Raw genomic sequence first — 21,258 nt, 5'->3', positions numbered from 1 at the left:
GTTAATCTATTAAAGTTATTGGAATGTGGATTACTGATATGATGTGTCAAGTGGCCTCCTGCCGGGTAGTAACGTTTACCTGCGAATGTTGCAGGTCTACAACAGCTTCGTATTGCGTCCATTATTGATATGCGCACCCATTGGTCGGACAGTTGCCAGACCACACCCATATCTGTCGCTTGACTCCACCCACTATCCCACCGAACCAAAATGATATGGCCACCATCTTGATTTTTGGGTGGGCCTGACACATTCTGTCTCTAGGCCTCTGCCAATTATACACTGCCTGGGTTTGTTGCGTCAGATTTATATTGGCTTTGTTTAGGTCAAGTGTTATTGATGATTAGGGAACCCGAAAAATCTCATCATATGTCGAATATTAGTGAGGTTTAATCAAGCACGGCAGAACGTACAGTACGTCAGTACACACGGTAATCAGGCATTACATTGCATTATGTAATCAAGCATGATGTTTCCTGAAAGATATTTCCTGAAAGTCCTAGTCGTGTCCATTTATTTTATACCTTGTGCACTGCGCTGCCCCAACCCTCTCCCTTCCACAGATCTCCCGATGTCCCTATTCTCTTCTGTTGGTGTGCTTCCCTCTCTCTCCCCTCTTGTCTTTTGCTCCCTTTATTATGTTTTATGTGTTTCTGTGAATGGTTTTATGTGTTTTATGTGTTGGCTCTTACACAAGTCTCGACTTTGTGTATATATATACAGTGTATATATACAGTGTATATATATATATATGTATATATATATATATATATAATGTTATGCAAATTACGAAAAAAAATAGCGTTATGTAATTTTTGAACGCCCTCATATTGGGGTTAAGCAATCCGTGACAGTGTGATGAATCAGCTTGTTCTGATATAACCCTGGTGGAGGGTGACATGGATAAGAGGTGTTGAGTTAATTTTTTTAGTAGCGCATTAAATGTGTTTCCCAATTGTGCTGTTCATCTTTTACGAGTGCTCTAAATACCATATACTTTTCCCAATCGGCCCGTTACCAGACTTTGTAGCAGGTTGTGACCACAGTGCAGTCATTCTTGTTTACCATTTGAGCTTTTGTCACCAAATTTTCAACGAAGCTTTATTATGAGAATATGAAGAAGACACATTCATAATTTGGTCAAAAGGTCAAAGTTCAATGTCACACAAAATCGTCAATGCTCATGCAATTTAACTGAAATTTTAGGAATTTTGATATTGGGTCACTAAATGAGTTCAACCTCCCCCTCCAATTAAAGGTCAGTTAAGGTTGTGGTCCAGTTTCATCGGAATTGCATGTGTAGTTTCTGAGAAGAAAGCAAATACCTATTTTCGGGGGCAACGCACCCCCCCACCCCTGTAGACCTCTAAAGGGGCAGATTTTTAAAATGTCGTGAACAAACTTTTGTCGTGAACAAACTTTGGTACATCACGGGTGATCAAGGTTGTGGTCCAGTTTCATCGGAATTGCATGTGTAGTTTCTGAGAAGAAAGCCAATACCTATTTTGGGGGGCAACTTCCCCCCATAGACCCCTAAAGGGGCAGATTTTTTTTTAATGCCGTGAACAAACTTTGGTACATCATGGGTGATGAAGGTTGTGGTCAAGTTTCATCAAAATCGTGTGTGTAGTTTCTGAGAAAAAAGCAAATTCCTATTTTGGTGGGGACAAACCTGAATCCACCTTAACCCCCGGTAAAACCCCTTAGACACCGATTTTTTTAATGCCGTGAACAAACTTTAGTCACAATACAACAAATATAATTCGTGCCAAGTTTGGTCACAATCCCTTCAGCGGTTTCGGAGAAGAAGTTGCAAGTGTTTACAGACTGACGGACTGACGGACTGACGGACTGACGGATTGACGGACTGACGGATTGACGGATTGACGGACTGACGGACTGACGGATTGACGGATTGACGGACTGACGGACTGACGGATTGACGGATTGACAGAATGACGGACTGACGGACGGACTACGTGCCATCCCATAAGCTCCCCGCAACTTTGTTCCAGGTGAGCTAAAAATCAGCTCTACGGGGTTCTACGTGGGGGTTGCCCCCCTCCCCCTCCAAATTGTTGTTCTCCAAAGTTGGTTCGTGAAAGACCTGGACCAAAAGTATTACCCAGCAAATCCCACAACAAGGTGGGACTAATTGGGACCATGAAAGTACTAGTATTTGCATAGTCTAGATCTTGACTTTTGCTGGATAATGTAACAATTAAGGTTTTATCAAAAATAATTCTCATTTATTTTGGCTATGTTGTATAAAATAAACAAGACTGATAGTCTAACAACGACATAGCCAGGCTTGGATCTGCTAAGTGGAGGTTCTGCTGTCCCCCCGTCATGTGACCAGATCCTCAGCTCTGATTAGTGGATATTTGTGAGGGACATACATACATACACCGGACGGACAGACAAACGGTGTTCCAGATGGCATTGCCCAACGGGCTACGTCGTAAAAATATGGCTGCCGAACCACGTGACCGATAACGTCATAAATTTTTTATCTCGACCAATTTATCCATTGATCATGCTCAATAAATTTCGTATTGATTGGATCAAGCGTTCTGCTTGTCGATTTATGACGTCATAATGACGGCACCTATGACATCATCATTAACATATGTTATTCCCCATGGGGAGTACTTTACAATGAGCCACTTTCAATTTTTTCCATGGAGTGGTTTCGGAGATATGAAGTTGCAAATGTTTTCGTTTTTTCCAAGATGGCACCCTAGCACGTGACCCATGACATCATAATTATGATTAAAAATTACACAGGAGGAGGCGCCCCTATTGTGAAAACTTCGTGTGTCAATCAGACCAATGGTTGCAGAGAAAACAAATTATAAAGGGAATAAACCTACAAAATGCCAGCAGAAGGGACATACATACAAACATACAGTCACGTGAAAAAGTAAGTACACCCCATGTAAAGTTTTGACTTTTTCAACATATTTCAACATACAGCTATTTGATCTTCATTTCAACAATATCGACAAATAAAGGTGATATAATATAACAAATATCATGAAACATTTACATTTTGTAGTCCATTGTATAATTTAAATAAACATAAATGCAAATTTCGCATGTGGAAAAAGTAAGTACACCCTTGGCTCTAATAGGTGGTATTGCCGCTATGGCAGAAACAACCTCAAGTAGGCATTTCATATAACTGTCTACCATTCTATGACATCGACTGGGAGAAATTTTTGCCCACTCCTCTGTGCAGAATTCTTTCAGCTGTGTGATGTTTGAGGGGTTTCTTGCATGCACAGCTCGTTTCAAATCCCCCACAACGTCTCGATGGGACAAAATGCCAGCAGAAGGGACATACATACAAACATACAGTCACGTGAAAAAGTAAGTACACCCCATGTAAAGTTTTGACTTTTTCAACATATTTCAACATACAGCTATTTGATCTTCATTTCAACAATATCGACAAATAAAGGTGATATAATATAACAAATATCATGAAACATTTACATTTTGTAGTCCATTGTATAATTTAAATAAACATAAATGCAAATTTCGCATGTGGAAAAAGTAAGTACACCCTTGGCTCTAATAGGTGGTATTGCCGCTATGGCAGAAACAACCTCAAGTAGGCATTTCATATAACTGTCTACCATTCTATGACATCGACTGGGAGAAATTTTTGCCCACTCCTCTGTGCAGAATTCTTTCAGCTGTGTGATGTTTGAGGGGTTTCTTGCATGCACAGCTCGTTTCAAATCCCCCACAACATCTCGATGGGATTTAGATCCGGTCTTTGACTTGGCCATTCCAGAACCCTCCATTTCTTTCTTTTCAGCCATTCCTTGGTGGATTTACTGGTATGTTTAGGGTCATTGTCATGTTGCAAGGTCTACTTTCGGTTGAGCTTCAACTTCCCGACAGATGGCCTCACATTATCCTCAAGCACCCTCTGGTACAATGAAGAATTCATATTGGATTCTATGATGGTGAGCTGCCCAGGCCCTGATGCAGCAAAGCTTCCCCAAACCATAATATTTCCACCACCATGCTTTACAGTTGGTATCAGGTTCTTGTGGTCAAATGCTGTCTTTGGTTTTCGCCAAACATGTCTTCTGGTACTGTGGCCAAATAGCTCTACCTTTGACTCATCTGTCCAGAGCACATTGTTGCAGAAGTGCTGGTCTTTGCCTAGGTGTTCATTGGCAAATTTTGTCTTGCCCTGATGTTCTTTCTGGACAGCAAAGGTTTCCTCCTGGCACACCTCCCATGTAGATCAAATTTGTGCAGCCTCTTTCTAATGGTAACCTCGTGCCCTTTGATATCAACAGTGGCAAGAGCTACCTGTAGGTCCCGTGATGACATTCTTGGGTTCTTAGAGACTGCTTTCAGCATCTTGCGGTCTGCTCTCGGGCTGAACTTGCTAGGGCGGCCTGGCCTGAACAAGTTGGCAGTTGTTTGGAATCTTCTCCACTTGTAGATGATCTTCCGGACAGTCGATTGATTGATTTCAAATTGTTTGGAGATGTTTTTAAATCCTTTCCCAGACTCGTAGGCATCTATAACCTTCTTTCTGAAGGCCTCAGAGAGCTCTTTTGATCTAGGCATGGTGACGCCGCACACTTCAACAACAAAGTTGTTGTCGCGAGAGTTGTTGTTGAGATCTCGCGAGATCTTGGAGACGGCGGCAGGGATTTTCAAAGCTCCACACGGTCTCCACGTTTTTCGAAGTTAAGTCTGTTCACAATTGTATTTTGTCGAAACTGTATTTATCTTTCGGTGTGTGAAGTTATTGTGTGCAACTTTGGTTGTTTCTCGGTGTTTATCTTTCATAAATTGATCGTCTGTTTGCCGTGTCGTGTCTTGAGGCCTTGTACAGTGTGCACTGTACAACCTTGAGGCTTTGTTTTTCTCTCAGTGGTCCGTCGTTTGTGATCCAATAACTTTCGTTCTCTGTATTCCCAGGCTTTTCACCCATAGCCTACCTACTTCCTTGTGTAAATCTCAACTCAAAAAAAAAAAAAAAAAAAAAAAATACAATAACAACAACAACATTTCCTTCTCTGTTCTCATTCGTTTATTCATTCTTATTCGTTCGTTCGTTCTTCGACCACGTGTTTCTCCCCCATTTCCCCAGATAGTTTTCACTCATTAACCTTCAATGTTTACACTTTCCCCTCAAGTTATGTATTCCGTCATATTTTATAACACCTTTTTCTTCTTCTTCTTTAAAAGGCTGCTTTCGACTTGCTCACCAAATCAATTCATCCCAAAAAAAATATCCATCTCCTATAGTGCCTTTTTTCTACATTCCCTAAACTCTCCTGCACTCCATCCTCCATCCAGCGTCCTTAAACGTATTTTTAACTCGAAGGTCACAAGAAACTCATTTTGCAATAAATGTTCGTTTCCCATAAATCGTACACTTTCAAAAATCCAATCTCACCCCTCCCCTCCAAATCTTCCCCATAACCCCTCCCCTCCAAATCTTCCCCATCACCCCTCCCCTCCAAATCTTCCCCATCACCCATCCCTTTCAAATCTCCCCCCTTGCCCCCTCCCTCCTAAACTACCCCCTCACCCCTCCCCGCCAAGACGCCCCCTCGCCCCTCCCCTCCTAGACTCCTGCCTCACCCCTCCCCTCCAAATCTCCCCCATATCCCATCCCTTTCAAATCCCTCCCCTTGTCCCTTCCCTCCCAAACTCCCCCCTCACCCTCCCCTTCAAATCTCCCCACCCTCATTGCTTCTCAATTTCCCCCCTCTCACTCCCCCTCCTCAAAGCGTCCTCCCCGCTTCTTCCCCCTTCAAACTCTCACCTCCATCTCCCCCAACCTTCTGCCTCGCTCTTCCCCCTCCTCAAATAACACCTCATAGTGGCTCACCCAATCACCATCAAACCTTTTGTCCGCCCCATCCTTCCCTTTCTCCGAGCTATTCTGAAATCTCTGACACACCTTCAACAGCTCTCCCTACCTCTTCCACCTCTTCCACATCTTACCCTACCCCTCCTCCCCCCTGTTCTGTATCTGATGCTCCCCCTTCCTCTTCATTAACGGTATGGACCTCAAACATCCGGGGCCTTCGTTCAAACTTAACTGATCTCTCCATACAGGTTGCTTCTGTCAAACCAGACGTGATCTGCTTAACAGAAACTTTCCTCCTTTATGATGTCTCTGATTCCATAGTATCTCTCCCGGGCTACTCCCTCCTCCGGTATGATAGACCTGAGCCTCGTCCTGGAGGCGGGGTTGCTATCTTTATCAAAAACTCTCTTCCTCACTCGCCCTGCACTGCACTCTCTCCACCTCACCCCCAGGAATACCTCTGGCTACGGCTTCCCCTTCGCTCCCACCTCTTGTTCATATGTGTGTTGTACCGTCCACCAAACAGTGATGACTCCATCTACATCTCGCTGTCTGATGATATGGACCAACTTCTATCTACTCATCCCAACTCTCTCTTCCTCATATGTGGTGATTTCAACTGTCATCATGCCAGTTGGCTGGGTGTGGGTACCTCTCTCACCAGCCATGGCTCCTCAGCAAAGGACTTCTGCGACTCACTGGGACTGACACAATCTGTCAATTTCCCGACCCGGATCTCAGTCAACGGAACATCTTCTCTTCTGGACTTGGTTATGACTAACTTCCCTGAAAATGTCTGCTGCTCTTCTTCTGCTCCGATCGGATCATCTGATCATGTCCTTGTTAAAGTGGACATCTCTCTGACCATCCTCAGGGAGCCTGCTCAGCGTCGACGAGTCTGGCATTTCACTCAGGCCAACTGGCACGGTCTTCAAGCAGCCATCAATCATCTGGACTGGTCTCCCATCTCTACCACCTCTGACATCAACTCATCCTGGGAATTCTTCCAAAGTAAATTGCTCTCTCTCATGCACAGATTTATCCCATCTCGTCTTCAGTTGTCATACCCTTCCTCCCGTCCATGGTACACGGAATCTTGTGGTGAGGCTGTTGCCCAGAAACAACTTGCCTTCGTCTCCTGGAAAGCAAATCCAATGGAAGGAAATCTCATTTCCTTTCACAAAGCCCGAAACAAGTGTGTGTCCACCCTCAGGAGAGCCAGGAAACAATATCTCTCCGTTCTCAAGACCGAACTCTCTTATCTGTCTCCCTCTTCCAAATCCTGGTGGCGTCTGGTCAAATCCGTTTCTGGTGTTTGTTCCCCCTCCATCCCCTCCCTTACCTCAAACGGCTACACAGCTGACTCCGCACGTGAAAAAGCTGAATGCCTCAACTCTGTGTTTGCCTCTAAATCTTGTGTCCCAAACCCATCCCTCTCTGTACCCACCATACCCAGTCGTACCCTGCTGCTCCTGGACTCTGTGTCCTTTCCTCCTGACAAGGTGGAAAAGTTTCTGTCAACCCTCGACTCTGATTCTGCAACTGGACCCGACGGCATCAGCCCACGGGTCCTAAAATCCTGCTCTGCTGCTCTATCTCACCCTCTCTCTGTTCTCTTCACCCTCTCTTTTGCTCAAGGTCAACTGCCATCTGCTTGGAAATCAGCCAACATCACCGCTTTGCACAAAAAAGGTGCAAAAACAGATCCTAGCAACTACAGACCAATCAGCCTTCTCCCAATTATCAGCAAAGTCATGGAATCCATCATTGCTTCGGATATGAAATCTTTCCTCTTCTCCAATGGCTTGATCTCTGATCATCAATTTGGTTTCAGACCAGGTCACTCTACTCTGGACATGCTGCTTCTGCTGTCTCAACAATGGATGGAGGTCCTCAATGCCAAACAGGAAATTAGAGCTGTCTCCCTCGACATATCACGTGCCTTCGACACGGTCTGGCACCCCGCTCTGCTCACCAAACTCTCCTCCTTTGGTATCCATGGAAATCTCCACGCATGGCTGGCGGACTTCCTCTCTAGTCGTCGTCAACGTGTGGCCCTGAATGGGTTTCTCTCATCTCCTCTTCCTGTTCAGGCTGGAGTTCCCCAAGGCAGTGTTCTGGGCCCCGTGCTTTTTCTGGTCTTCATCAATGATCTCTCTGACTCTCTCGAAAATCCTCTCTATCTCTTTGCTGATGACTCCACTCTCTGCCGCTCCATTCCTCTTCCCTCAGATCGGCAGTCTGCTGCCTCATCACTCTCTGAAGACCTGGACAAAATCACAGACTGGTCAAACAAGTGGAACATGTCTTTCAATCCTGACAAATCTCACACTCTTACTATGTCTCTCCGAAAAGATCGACTGGACAACCCTCCCATCTACTTTCTCAACAATCCTCTCCAAGAAGTTCTGTCGCTCAAGATTTTGGGTCTCACTATCTGCCATGATCTTTCTTGGGAAAACCACATTTCCAAGCTGGCCTCCAAAGCCAGTCGCCGACTGGGCATCCTCCGTCGTGCGAAGTCCTTCCTCGGCACACCTGAGCTCCTCACCACATACAAGGCTTTCATCCGCAGCTCAATGGAATACTGTTCTCCCCTATGGGCCGGTGCTCCTGCCTCACACCTAGCTCGGCTTCACGCTGTTGAAACCAAAGCTTTCAGAATTATTGGAATCTCCCGCGATGAAGCTATCTCTGAGGGCCTTTCACTCACTCACCGCAGGCAGGTAGGTGGTCTTTCTGTCTTCTACCGACTCCTCTCCGGCCTTGCACCCCCAGCTCTCTCTGTGCTCTGTCCCCCAAATATTCCTACAGGTCGCACAAGATCTGCCAGCAACCCTCTGATGGTTAAACTGCCGAAATCTCGGCTCCCTGCTCACCTTCACTCTTTCATTCCTCTTTTCTCCCGCCTCTGGAACAAACTCCCTCACTCCCTTCAATCCCACTCCTCCCTCCAGGTCTTTAAAACAGCTGTTCACCACCATCTCTTATCTTCCCCCATCCAAAACCTTGATCTTTTCTACCCCCGCTAATTCACCCCAGATCCACCTTGTTTGAAATTCCAACTTCTTTCCTGGAAGTCCTGGCAGTGTCCATATGTTTTATACCTCTCCCACCGCCCCCTTCCCACGCCCCCCCCCCCCCCCCCCAAAGCCCTCGCCCTCTCTCAGATCTCTCGATGTCTCCATGTCTCTCGGTCCCTGCTCTCAAATGTTGTGTTTGTGTCCTTCCCCCTCTCTCCTCATCTTGTCTACCGCTCCCTATGTTATATGTTTTATGTGTCGGTTTGTCTTTCTGTGTGATTAATGTTCGCTCTTTCACGAGCCTCGATCTTGTATACAAAAAAAAGAAGAAAAAAAAAAGAGTGTTACGGATTTGTCACTTCTGTTGTTGTGGTTTTCATCCACTGTAAACATTTTTGATTCCATGTACTATTATTGTTTTCAAAAGGTTTATTGTGTATGAACTGTTTTCAAAAGGTGAAAAAGTTAGTGTTAAAAGAAACCGGAAACCGGATCGGGAACCGGACGATGACGAAGAAGAGGAAGAGAAAAAAAAGAAGGCGGAGCGAGTGGAGTCGGACAAGAAGCATAGTTGCTTTGCGGTCTGGAGCGAACATTGGCGAGCAAGAGTCATGAGTGAACTTTGGGTTTCCCAGGAAAGGGATTCCTGCGACAGAGTTGTTGTCGCTGTGACAGATTCACCTGCGTGTCAGGTTTTGCGATTGATTCCGAAGAGAATCCTCGTCGTGCCGTTACGTCTCGAGTACGGGCCATCGGCCGTATTGACTCACGTGCTTTGAGCGTCGAGCAAGGTTTCTTTGCTTCGCTTCAGCCGTTCCCACCGCATTCAGACGTTTATCTGGTGTGTGTGTCCAACGTGGATTTTGAAGGTAAATCTGAGGTTCGCCGACTGTGAGCCGTGAAACGTCCATACCCGCGAGTGTGATTTCCCAGTCGCCTGGAGGGCGCCTTTGGATTTCCCAGTCGCCTTGAGGGCGCCTTGGTGCAGCTTTGGCCGCGTGACTGTAACTGTCATCCGAACAGGATTCTCGTCACGATTAGACATCGTTCTGATGATCGCTGGACCGGATCGACTTTGGCTTAAAGCCGGGATCGACTTCGGCTTGAAACCGGAATCAACTTTGGTTTGAAGCAGGGAAAGAGACATTGGGAATGTTCTTGGTTCACTCACTTGGAGCACAGTGAGTTGTATGTTACGAAACTGATGGTACCATCATAGGATAAATATTGATTGTACTTTTGATTACTATTATTGTTGTACTGTTATTCTTGTGTGATCTTAATACAATATTTGTTTGTTGGTAACAATTGGTGTGGCTTCACCAGTGATCTTTGACATACAGAATAACACATTTTTCTGCCGTGACTCCTCTCGGGGCTCGGAGGTACACCGTGACCAGGGGGTTGGGGAGGAGCACGTAACAGAAATTGGGGGCTCGTCCGGGATCGGCCCAAATTGAAATTTTGGGCTCGTCTTTGCTAAGAGAATTTGGGGGCTCGTCTTTGCTGATTAAATTCCCTAACATTCGTCCGGGATATAATTCCCGAACATTCCCAAAATTCCCAAATTTGGAATTTTTCTAACATTCCCAAATTTTTCAGAAAATTGGAAAATTTTTGTGTGAAGGTTAACAGGTGCTAACTAATAGTCACCACGGTGTTTGATGCAGAAAAGTTTGCGGCGTCCCCTAATGAGGCATAGGTCCAAGCGTTAAAAAGATCGGAACTCTTGATATTGGCCAAACATTTTAACTTGGAGGTCCGAGCTCATATGAAGAAAGCAGAGATGCAGACATTGGTTGTAGAATCTCTGGTGGGACAAGGAACATGGACAGAGGTAGCCTTGGATTGGTTACCCGAGGAAAAATATAATGTGGAGCTCCGGAAAATGGAGATACAACTGCAGAGCCAGGAAAGGTTAAAAGAGTTGGAATGGAAAGCCAAGGAGAGCAGAGCAGAGGAAAGGAGAGCTGAAAGAGAACTCGAGGAAAGAAGCGTGGAACAGGAACGAGAACTCGAGGAGAGAAGAACAGAGGAAAGGAGAACTGAAAGGGAACTCGAAGAAAGAAGAGCAGGGGAAAGAGCAGAGGAAAGGAGAGCCGAAAGGGAGTTAAAGGAACATGACATGGAGTATCAGAAGGAACTTAAACTCAAGGAGCTGGAATTAATGGGAGAACGGAGAGAAGTAGTATCCATGCCGGCTAGTTCGTCAACTAGTCAGAACACTTGGGATGTTGGTAGGCATGTGAGGCTGGTTCCACCCTACAATGAAAAAGAGGTAGCCAAGTTTTTTTTACACTTTGAGAAAGTGGCTCAAATGCTAAAATGGCCTGTGGGGTCCTGGACTATGTGAGTGCAAAGTGTTTTGGTGGGTAAAGCTCAAGATATCTATTCGGCTTTACCGATTGACCAATGTGCAGATTATGAGATAGTGAAGAAAACCATTCTCAAAGCCTATGAATTGGTCCCTGAAGCTTACCGGCAAAAATTCAGTAATGCCAGGAAGAGGTAGAGTGAGACCCATGTGGAGTTTGCCAGAATGAAGGAAACCATGTTTGATCGGTGGTGTGATTCGAAGGGGATTGGGAAAGACTTCAAACTGTTGCGACAATTGATCTTGGTGGAGGAATTCAAACAGTGTGTCCACGCGGACATTAAAGTACATCTGGATGAAAAGAAAGTACCAGAGTTGTATGAGGCAGCAACCATGGCAGATGACTATGCCTTGACACACAGGATGGTGTTCCACAAACCTAACTTCCCTCTTAGAGTTAGCCAGGGGAGTTATGGTAAATCAGGTGCGGAGAACAAATATTCATGGGGGCGGCCTAGATATGACTATGAGGACAAATCTGATACCGTGACTTTTAGGGATCAGAAGACTACAGTTCCAAGACAGACTTATCTTCCGGGCGGCCCGAGGCAGACTTCGAGTTTTTCCTCCGGGCCTACTTGCGCTTTTTGCAAGAAACCTGGGCATTTGATGTCCCAATGTTATGCCCTGAAAAGGAAAAATCAGGAGCGGAGTCAGACTCGTACAACTCCGAATGCATTCGCCAATGCGAGAAATCTTCCTTGGAGGACAGTGCCTTGTGAAGGTTCCCATGCCAAAGTTATGGCATCACAGAACGACCTTGTTCAAGAGGGTTACAAACCTTTTATTTCAGAGGGGTTTGTGTCACTGGATGGTGACTTGACTAACCAGAGACCTGTTAGGGTATTGAGGGACACAGGAGCACATCAATCTTTGATGCTTGAGGCATTTTGCCATTGTCAGAGAAGATGGCAACTGGTGTTAGTGTTAGACGGCAACTGGACGGCAAATGAAATTACAGGGGGTTGGTGGCTATGTTAAAGCTCCACTTCATGTCATCCATTTGAAGTCTGATTTGGTGTCAGGACCGGTCACCGTAGGTTTACAAGCCACTCTTCCTGTAGAGGGAATCTCTTTTATTATCGGGAATGATTTGGCCGGTGGTCGAGTTTCTGGTAATCCAATGTTGGTTGAAAAGCCCAGTAGGGAAAATAACACCGCACAGTTAGAGCAGGAGATTCCTGGTATCTTTCCATCCTGTGCAGTGATTCGTGCTATGGGTAGGAAGCGCTCTGAAGAGAAGGAGAAGTAAGGCGATGTGGATTTGGGTTCCTTAGAGGTATTGGAGGAAAATTCTGAAAGAGGTAATAGGAAAGGGAGTGACTTCAAGGAACTTAAGGAAAAGGTGGCATCTGGAACCAAAGAGGAAATGGAGTGTCCGTCGGAGATATCTGGGAACGAGGTTGAGCAAACAGTGCTGGTCTGAAAGAGACTTGTTGAAGAACAACACGGAGATTCGGAGATCCGGAGTTTCATTGGTAAAGCCGTTACAGAGGAAGAGGCTATGAAGATACCTGTTGGTTACTTCATGAAAGGGGAAATACTCATGAGAAAATGGAGACCACCGGAGGTTCCAGCAAACGATGAGTGGAAAGTTCATTACCAAATTGTGGTCCCACCGCCGTACCGGAAGGAGATATTGAGTTTGGCGCATGAGACATCTTTGGCCGGGCACCTTGGAGTGAACAAGACCTGTGACAGAATATTGGTACATTTTTTCTGGCCAGGATTGCGACGTGATGTGGCGGAGTTCTGCAAATCTTGCCATTCTTGCCAACTGGTGGGAAAACCTAATCAGAAAGTCCCATCCGCACCTTTAAAACCCATTCCAGCTTTTGAAGAGCCATTCAGCCGTGTCATTATTGACTGTGTAGGCCCTTTACCTAAAACTAAGGCTGAACATCAGTATTTGTTGACCATCATGTGTGCTTCCACAAGGTTCCCAGAGGCAGTGCCTCTTAGAAAAATTACTGCGGCAGTTATTGCGAAGGACTTGATGAAATTTTTCACTTTGGTTGGCCTACCTAAGGTCATCCAGTCTGATAAGGGTTCCAATTTCATGTCAATGCTTTTTCAGCAAGTGGTACACCTGTTGGGAGTGGAGCAAGTAAGATCAAGTTCTTACCATCCCGAGAGCCAAGGGTCCTTGGAAAGGTTTCACCAGACATTGAAGATTATGATCAGAACGTATTGTTTTGAATGTGACAAGGATTGGGATGAAGGAATACCCTTATTGTTGTTTGCTACGAGGGAATCTATTCAGGAGTCATTGGGGTTCAGTCCTTTTGAACTTGTGTTTGGACACGCAGTGCGAGGACCGTTGAAATTGGTGAAAGGGCAGTGGCTACAGTAGGAGTCACAGTCAACAGTGGTGGAGTATGTGTCAACGGTTAGGCACAGATTGGCAAAGGCTTGTGAAGTTGCGAGAAGAAACTTGAAAGTGACACAGGATAAAATGAAAGTGAGACGTGACAAGAAATCTCAGATAAGAAATTTCAGTCCTGAGGACCGAGTGTTAGTGTTGCTTCCTGTTCCAGGTCAGCCACTACAGGCTAGATATTTTGGTCCTTATGCAATCGAAAGGAGGGTTAATGAAACAGATTACGTGGTGACAACTCCCGACCGACGGAAAAGCGGCAGCTGTCATGTCAACCGACTGAAGAAATATCATGAGAGGAAGCCTGTGGAAGAAATGGTTCCTGTCTCACCTGTCGTGCCTGTAGTCGGGGTGCAAGAGAATCCAGAGGTTGACGCCGGTGTGAAGTTTGATATCTTTGATGACCAGGCTTGTCCCAGATTGACAAACACAGAAGTGTTGAGTCATTTAGATGAGAAATTAGGTCATTTGACGAGGGAACAACAAGGGCAACTGTCCAGCCTAATTTTTGAATTTGCACATTTGTTCACAGATGTACCTGGTCGTACTGACTTGGTATATCATGATATTGAGGTGGGGGAAGCCACTCCTGTGAAACAACACCCCTATCGGATGAACCCTGTGAAGATGGAGTATCTTCGGAAGGAGGTTCAGTATATGTTGGAGAATGACATCATCGAACCAAGCAGCAGTGAATGGAGCTCACCATGTGTGTTTGTTCCAAAACCCGATGGCAGTTTTCGCTGTTGTACGGATTTAAAACGGGTTAATACAGTGACCAAGACCGACTCATATCCCATCCCGAGGATTGACTATTGATAGAATAGGCCCAGCTAAATTTGTAACTAAATTTGACTTACTGAAAGGGTATTGGCAGATTCCTCTTACTGATAGAGCCAAGGAAATCTCGGCTTTAGTCACACCAAATGGGTTGTATCAGTACAAGGTTCATCCCTTTGGATTGAAAAACGGGACTGCTACATTTCAACGGCTGATTAATAAGCCTATTGCAGACCTTGAGGGGGTGGAGGCTTATCTGGATGATGTCATCATCCACACCATCGTTATGGAAGATCATATTAAACAAATCCATGCATTTTTCAAGAAACTGACCGAGGCAGGGTTGACCATCAACTTATCTAAGAGTGAGTTTGTAAAGGCACAGGTGGTGTTCCTAGGCCATGTAGTAGGTCAGGGTCAGGTGCAACCGGTGACAGCCAAGATAGAAGCCATTGATCGCTTCCAAGTTCCAAAAGGGAAGAAGGAGCTTATGAGATTCTTGGGTATGGCTGGTTGGCACCAGCGGTTCTGCAGGAATTTTTCTGATGTGGTAGCCCCTTTAACGAATTTGCTGAGGAAAGAGACCAAGTTTGTTTGGGATGACAAATGTCAGGCTGCCTTTGCCCACGTCAAAGCAATATTAATGAGCTCTCCTGTCATAGCAGCCCCGGATTTTCAAGCACCTTTCAAGTTGGCTATTGATGCAAGTGATGTGGGGGCTGCGGCAGTTCTATTACAGGAAGATGAGGATGGAGTGGATCACCCGGTGTGCTACTATTCCAAAAGGTTTAACAAACACCAGGCAAATTATGCCACGGTGGAAAAAGAGACCCTTGCTCTCCTGCTAGCGCTTCAGCATTATGAGGTGTATCTGGGAACTACTACCTTTCGTATAAAAGTCTTCACTGATCACAACCCCTTAACCTTCATTCAAAAAATGAAAAAGAAAAACCAGAGGTTGATGAGATGGAGTTTGGCTTTGCAGGAGTTCAACTTGGAAATTGAGCATGTAAAGGGCAGAGACAATGTCGTTGTTGATGCTTTGTCCAGAGTGAACTAACGTTGGAAATTTCTGTTGGTTGTTTGGAAGTTTTATTGCTTTATTTTGGGAAATATTGATTATCGTGGCTCACGGGAATTGATGATTTGGGTGTGAGTTTTACTTTTGTTTGTTAAAAGAGTTTTTGCCTGCAAAGAAAGTTTTTACTATGTTCAAACTTTCTTTCTTGAGGGGGGGGAAGTGTTACGGATTTGTCACTTCCGTTGTTGTGGTTTTCATCCACTGTAAACATTTTTGATTCTATGTACTATTATTGTTTTCAAAAGGTTTATTGTGTATGAACTGTTTTCAAAAGGTGAAAAGGTTAGTGTTAAAAGAAACCGGAAACCGGATCGGGAACCGGACGACGACGACGACGAAGAAGAGGAAGAGAAAAAAAAGAAGGTGGAGCGAGTGGAGTCAGACAAGAAGCATAGTTGCTTTGCGGTCTGGAGTGAACATTGGCGAGCAAGAGTCACGAGTGAACTTTGGGTTTCCCAGGAAAGGGATTCCTGCGACAGAGTTGTTATCGCTGTGACAGATTCACCTGCGTGTCAGGTTTTGCGATGGATTCCGAAGAGAATCCTCATCATGCCGTTACGTCTCGAGTACGGGCCATCGGCAATTTTGACTCGCGCGCTTTATGCGTCGAGCAAGGTTTCTTTGCTTCGCTTCAGCTGTTCTCACCGCATTCAGATGTTTATCTGGTGTGTGTGTGTGCAACGTGTATTTTGAAGGTAAATCTGAGGTTCGCCGACTGTGAGCCATTAAACGTCCATACCCGAGTGTGTGATTTCCCATTCGGCTGGAGGGCGCCTTTGGATTTCCCAGTCGCCTTGAGGGCGCCTTGGTGCAGCTTTGGCCGTGTGGCTGTGACCGTCATCCGAACGGGATTCTGGTCTCGATTAGACATCGTTCTGACGATCGCTGGAGCGGATCGACTTTGGCTTGAAGCCGGGATCGACTTCGGCTTGAAACCGGAATCAACTTTGGTTTGAAGCAGGGAAAGAGGCATTGGGAATGTTCTTGGTTCACTCACTTGGAGCACAGTGAGTTATATGTTACGAAACTGATGGTACCATCATGGGATATATATGGATTGTACTTTTGATTACTATTATTGTTGTACTGTTATTCTTGTGTGATCTTAATGCAATATTTGTTTGTTGGTAACAATTGGTGTGGCTTCACCAGTGATCTTTGACATACAGAATAACACATTTTTCTGCCGTGACTCCCCTCGGGGCTCGGAGGTACACCGTGACCAGGGGATTGGGGAGGAGTACGTAACAAGAGCAAACCAAACTAAATGTCTGAGGTTTAAATAAGACAGGTTCCTCCAAGATCCTCTCTAACGATGTTCCAATCATTTGCATCTGAGCTGGTGCACCTGATTATAATTTTAGGTAATTGAAGTAGTGATAAATGTAGGGGCATACTTACTTTTTCCACATGCAAAATTTGCATTTATGTGTATTTAAATTATACAATGGACTACAAAATGTAAATGTTTCATGATATTTGTTATATTATATCACCTTTATCTGTCAATATTGTTGAAATGAAGATCAAATAGCTGTATGTTGAAATATGTTGAAAAAGTCAAAACTTTACATGGGGTGTACTTACTTTTTCATGTGACTATACATGCATGCATACATACGGATGGACGGACAGACAAACACTGTTCCAGACAGCATTGCCCTATGAGCTATACAATAAAAATTTGCACACCCTATAACTTGAACACCATTTTAACAAGATACAGTGGTCAGATTCCTGCTAATAAGGCATCACCATCAGTTTGTGTTTTGCTCTATTGTGGTAACTACTGGGCAACAGGTGTCACACTATATTAAAGTGGTAACTTAAAAGTCTCATTTTACTTCTGTCTCTTTACTCGGAATGCAAGGCGATCCCGTAAGGGCGACAAGCGAGGATCGTCCGAGGATCGGAGGCTTTTCCTGGACCCAGAACACGCAGACGCGAAGATCACGGACGTTGACTTGGAGCATCTGGTGTTGCTTCCACCCTGCATTGATCCCAAAGAGTGGCTCGCCACTCACGGTGCAGTGCTTTTACTTCCCTTATGTTGTTTTATAATTGCACTATTTGACTTGTTGGGCTGGCAGGATGACCTAAGTCCTAAAAGGTACAGTGCACTCAGAAAGTATTCAGACCCCTTCACTTTTTCACATTTTGTTATGTTGGAGCCTTGTGCTGAAATCGTTTAACTTCATTTTTTCCGTCATCAATCCACACTCAATACCCCCATAATGACAAAGAGAAAACAGGATTTTAGAAAGTTTTGCAAATTTATTAAAAAGAAAAAACTGAAATATCACATTGACATAAGTATTCATACCCTTTGCTATGACACTTGAAATTTAGCTCAGGTGCCTCCCATTCCTCTTGATCATCTTTGAGATGTTTCTACACCTTGATTGGAGTCCACCTGTGGTAAATTCAATTGATTGGACATGATTTGGAACGGCACACACCTGTCTATATAAGGTCTCACAGTTGACAATGCATATCAGAGCAAAAACCAAGCCATGAGGTCGAAGGAACTGCCTGCAGAGCTCAGAGACAGGATTGTGTCGAGGCACAGATCTGGGGAAGCCTACAAAAAAACTTCTGCTGCATTGAAGGTTCCCAAGAGCACAGTGGCCTCCATAACTCTTAAATGGCAGAAGTTTGGAACAACCAGGACTCTTCCTAGAGATGGCCGCCCGGCCAAACTGAGCAATCGGGGGAGAAGGGCCTTGGTAAGAGAGGTGACCAAGAACCCGATGGTCACTCTGCCTGAGCTCCAGAGATCCTGTGTGGAGATGGGAGAAACTTCCAGAAGGGCAACCATCACTGCAACACCCCACCGATCTGGGCTTTATCGCAGAGTGGCCCGACGGAAGCCAAACAGTTCAATCAAGGTTTCATCAGACCACAGAATCTTGTTTCTCACAGTCTAAGAGTCCTTTAGGTGCTTTTTTGCAAACTCCAAGCGGGCTTTCATGCGTCTTTCACTGAGGAGAGGCTTCCGTCTGGCCACTCTAGGAAGAGGTGTGTGCCTTTCCAAATCATGTCCAATCAAATGAATTTACCACAGGTGGACTCCAATCAAGGCGTAGAAACATCTCAAAGATGATCAAGAGAAACGGGAGGCACCTGAGCTAAATTTAAAGTGTCATAGCAAAGGGTATGAATACTTATGTCAATGTGATATTTCAGTTTTTTCTTTTTAATACATTTGCAAAACTTTCTAAAATCCTGTTTTCTCTTTGTCATGATGGGGTATTGAGTGTAGATTGATGAGGGAAAAAATGAATTTAAACGATTTCAGCATAAGGCTGCAACATAACAAAATGTGAAAAAGTGAAGGGGTCTGAATACTTTCTGAAAGCACTGTATTTACACTTACCTCATCCCCAGCTTCTTAGCCAAATTACAAATTCCTGCCACACCTACTGCTGGGATGGCAATGGCAATTCCTTGGCAATAAACTACTTCAGCAGCACCGACACTCTGTAACAGTTTATAGTACAACATTATCAAAAATTTGACTTGTTTCGAGCCGTTCCGTATGAGATACTTTCGTCTGCAAGATGCTTGATTGGTCTGAGAAAAGGAAGAGAAGGGATGATGATCAAAGAGGAAGGAACGATAGTGTGGAAAGAAGTGACAAAACGGTTGTCAGGAGGTAGGATAAAGGGGTGGGGTTCAAAAGCTACTTCATATTTACGTACATATTAAATAGACAAGGTCAGAATTTTACGTGTGAGTTCTCTCAGCTGATTTCATGGTGGGGTTGGGTGGTCTTAAACTACATAAGCTTGGGTTGTGCGAAAGTTGAAGGAAAATGCTGAAATTGTTGAGTGATTGCATTTTGTGCAAGAGTTGTAGGTATTGGACAGGTAAAGGCAGTTTATTGTTATTTAGTGAACACTCCCACGTTGGCACGGATTTTTTTGATGAATCATACATAATAAAGAACAAAATCTTCCAGAACATTTTTGGCAGGTTATTTGTACCGTACTCTATTGCCATTATTCCGCAGTGACGGCACTTCTGTGGTTTTTGGTGAGGATTAAGGTTGACATGCTTGTCTCACTACGGGATAGGACGAGCTGAAGTACAGTACTTATTTTAGGCGGCGTCTATTTATTACGTATGCAAAATGGGAGCATTTTTACTTACTTTTTATTCCTTGTGCTCCCTCTCTTCTCCTTATTCCTCTTCTTAACCTCCTTTTATTTATATACAAGATTGAGGCTCATGGAAGAGTAAGGTGATGAAAGGCAATGGACTGACAGTCGGACAACAGTTGGACACAATAAGTAAGAGAATGAATGGACAGGAGAGCAGGAGAGATTCGATGTGAAAAACAGCAACCTGCAATTAAGAGGGCTATGTTAGGTTAGGTAGGGTTTATATGCTAAGTTATGCTAAGTTAGGTTAGGGAAGGTTAATTGAGGTAGAACTCTCCTCCTTTCCTCTTACCTTACTAACTCTCTTCCTTCTCACGTTTGAACACGTAATGTCAGGCCGGATTACCCCTATAATGAATTAGCCCCCTTCTTGCTGTGTTTGTGCTTGTATCCAGGTTGTTCACATTGTACCTTCCACCCCCTCCCCTTGCTCACATTCTTTCCTTCATCAGTCATTCTTCCTCCAAGTGTCGTCTACTCTGATATTTGTTTGTTTTTCCCATTTTCCACTGTTCTTTCGGTTCCCTTTTGTGTCCTAGCTCTTCCATGAGCCTCACGTTGTATACAAAAAAAAAAGCATTATTCGATCTCCAAAAACTGAAACCGATTCTCAACATGCTCCTAACATTATTAAATAATTTATTTATTTATTTATTTGTATAATTATGACAGATTTTTATTAAACACCATTTTTACAAAAATCTTAGCTGAAACATTGTGCTTTTCTTTTAAGTTAAGCCACGGACTTACTGATCAGTACCCGTGTGTATATTATTGCACGGTATTCTGACTACATCAGACTGTGCAGACATTAACATAATGATGAAGTTCAGCTTTTGCTGTTAGTTCCAAACATGCTATGATGGATTGAGTCATGAGAGCCAGGAATATTCCGAGCTTAACTCTAACCTTCCTTTACTATGGGTTGGCATGAGAGCATTCCAATCTGGGAAGAACTCTGTTTCAAATCCTCTACACCATATGTGTTTGACCATTGTCTACTAATGTCCTTGTAATTCATGTAAATGTACAGCGATGTCTATACTAATGTCTCTGTCCTGGATATGATTTATTAACTAAACTCCACCACGAGCGTTAGAGTCTAACAACTGCGTAGCCGGATAAATTTCAAACTGATCCGATCAAGCGTTCTATTTATCAATTTATGACATCATAATGAAGGCACCTATGACATCATCATTAACATATGTAAGTGCCCATGGGGAGTACTTTGCAATGAGCCACCTTTCAATGGTTTCCATGGAGCGGTTTCGGTGATATATAAGTTTTTAGGTTTTTCCAATACAGCGCCAGTACCACGTGACCTATGACGTCATAATTATCTTTGAAAAATTATACAGGAGGAGTCGCTCCTTTGGTGAATATTTTGTGTCAATCGGACCAATGGTTGCAGAGAAAATGAATTTTAAAGGGAATAAACCCACAAAATGCTGGTGGAAGGGATATACATACATACATACATACATATATACATACATACATACATAAATGCATACACGCATACATACATAAATACATACATTCACATACACATACACATACATACATACACTAGCACACATGCATACATACACATACATACATA

The 21,258-nt window shown here is 44.2% G+C and overlaps 1 protein-coding gene across 1 annotated transcript in view; it reads left to right on the top strand.

The window, feature by feature from the left end:
* LOC137415931 (MOB kinase activator 2) overlaps nucleotides 1-21,258 on the top strand; it is an 89,282-nt gene that overhangs the window by 11,195 nt on the left and 56,829 nt on the right. The window contains exon 2 of the mRNA XM_068101488.2: nucleotides 17,360-17,514. Coding sequence (XP_067957589.2) covers nucleotides 17,360-17,514 — 155 coding nt within the window. The remainder of the gene's footprint in view (nucleotides 1-17,359; nucleotides 17,515-21,258) is intronic.

This window comes from Myxine glutinosa, chromosome 1, assembly GCF_964187855.1.
Source record: "Myxine glutinosa chromosome 1, kmMyxGlut1.1, whole genome shotgun sequence".
NCBI classification, from domain to species: Eukaryota; Metazoa; Chordata; class Myxini; order Myxiniformes; family Myxinidae; genus Myxine; species Myxine glutinosa.
Note: the sequence above shows the minus strand (reverse complement) of the source record. Positions and strands in the feature narration are given on the sequence as shown.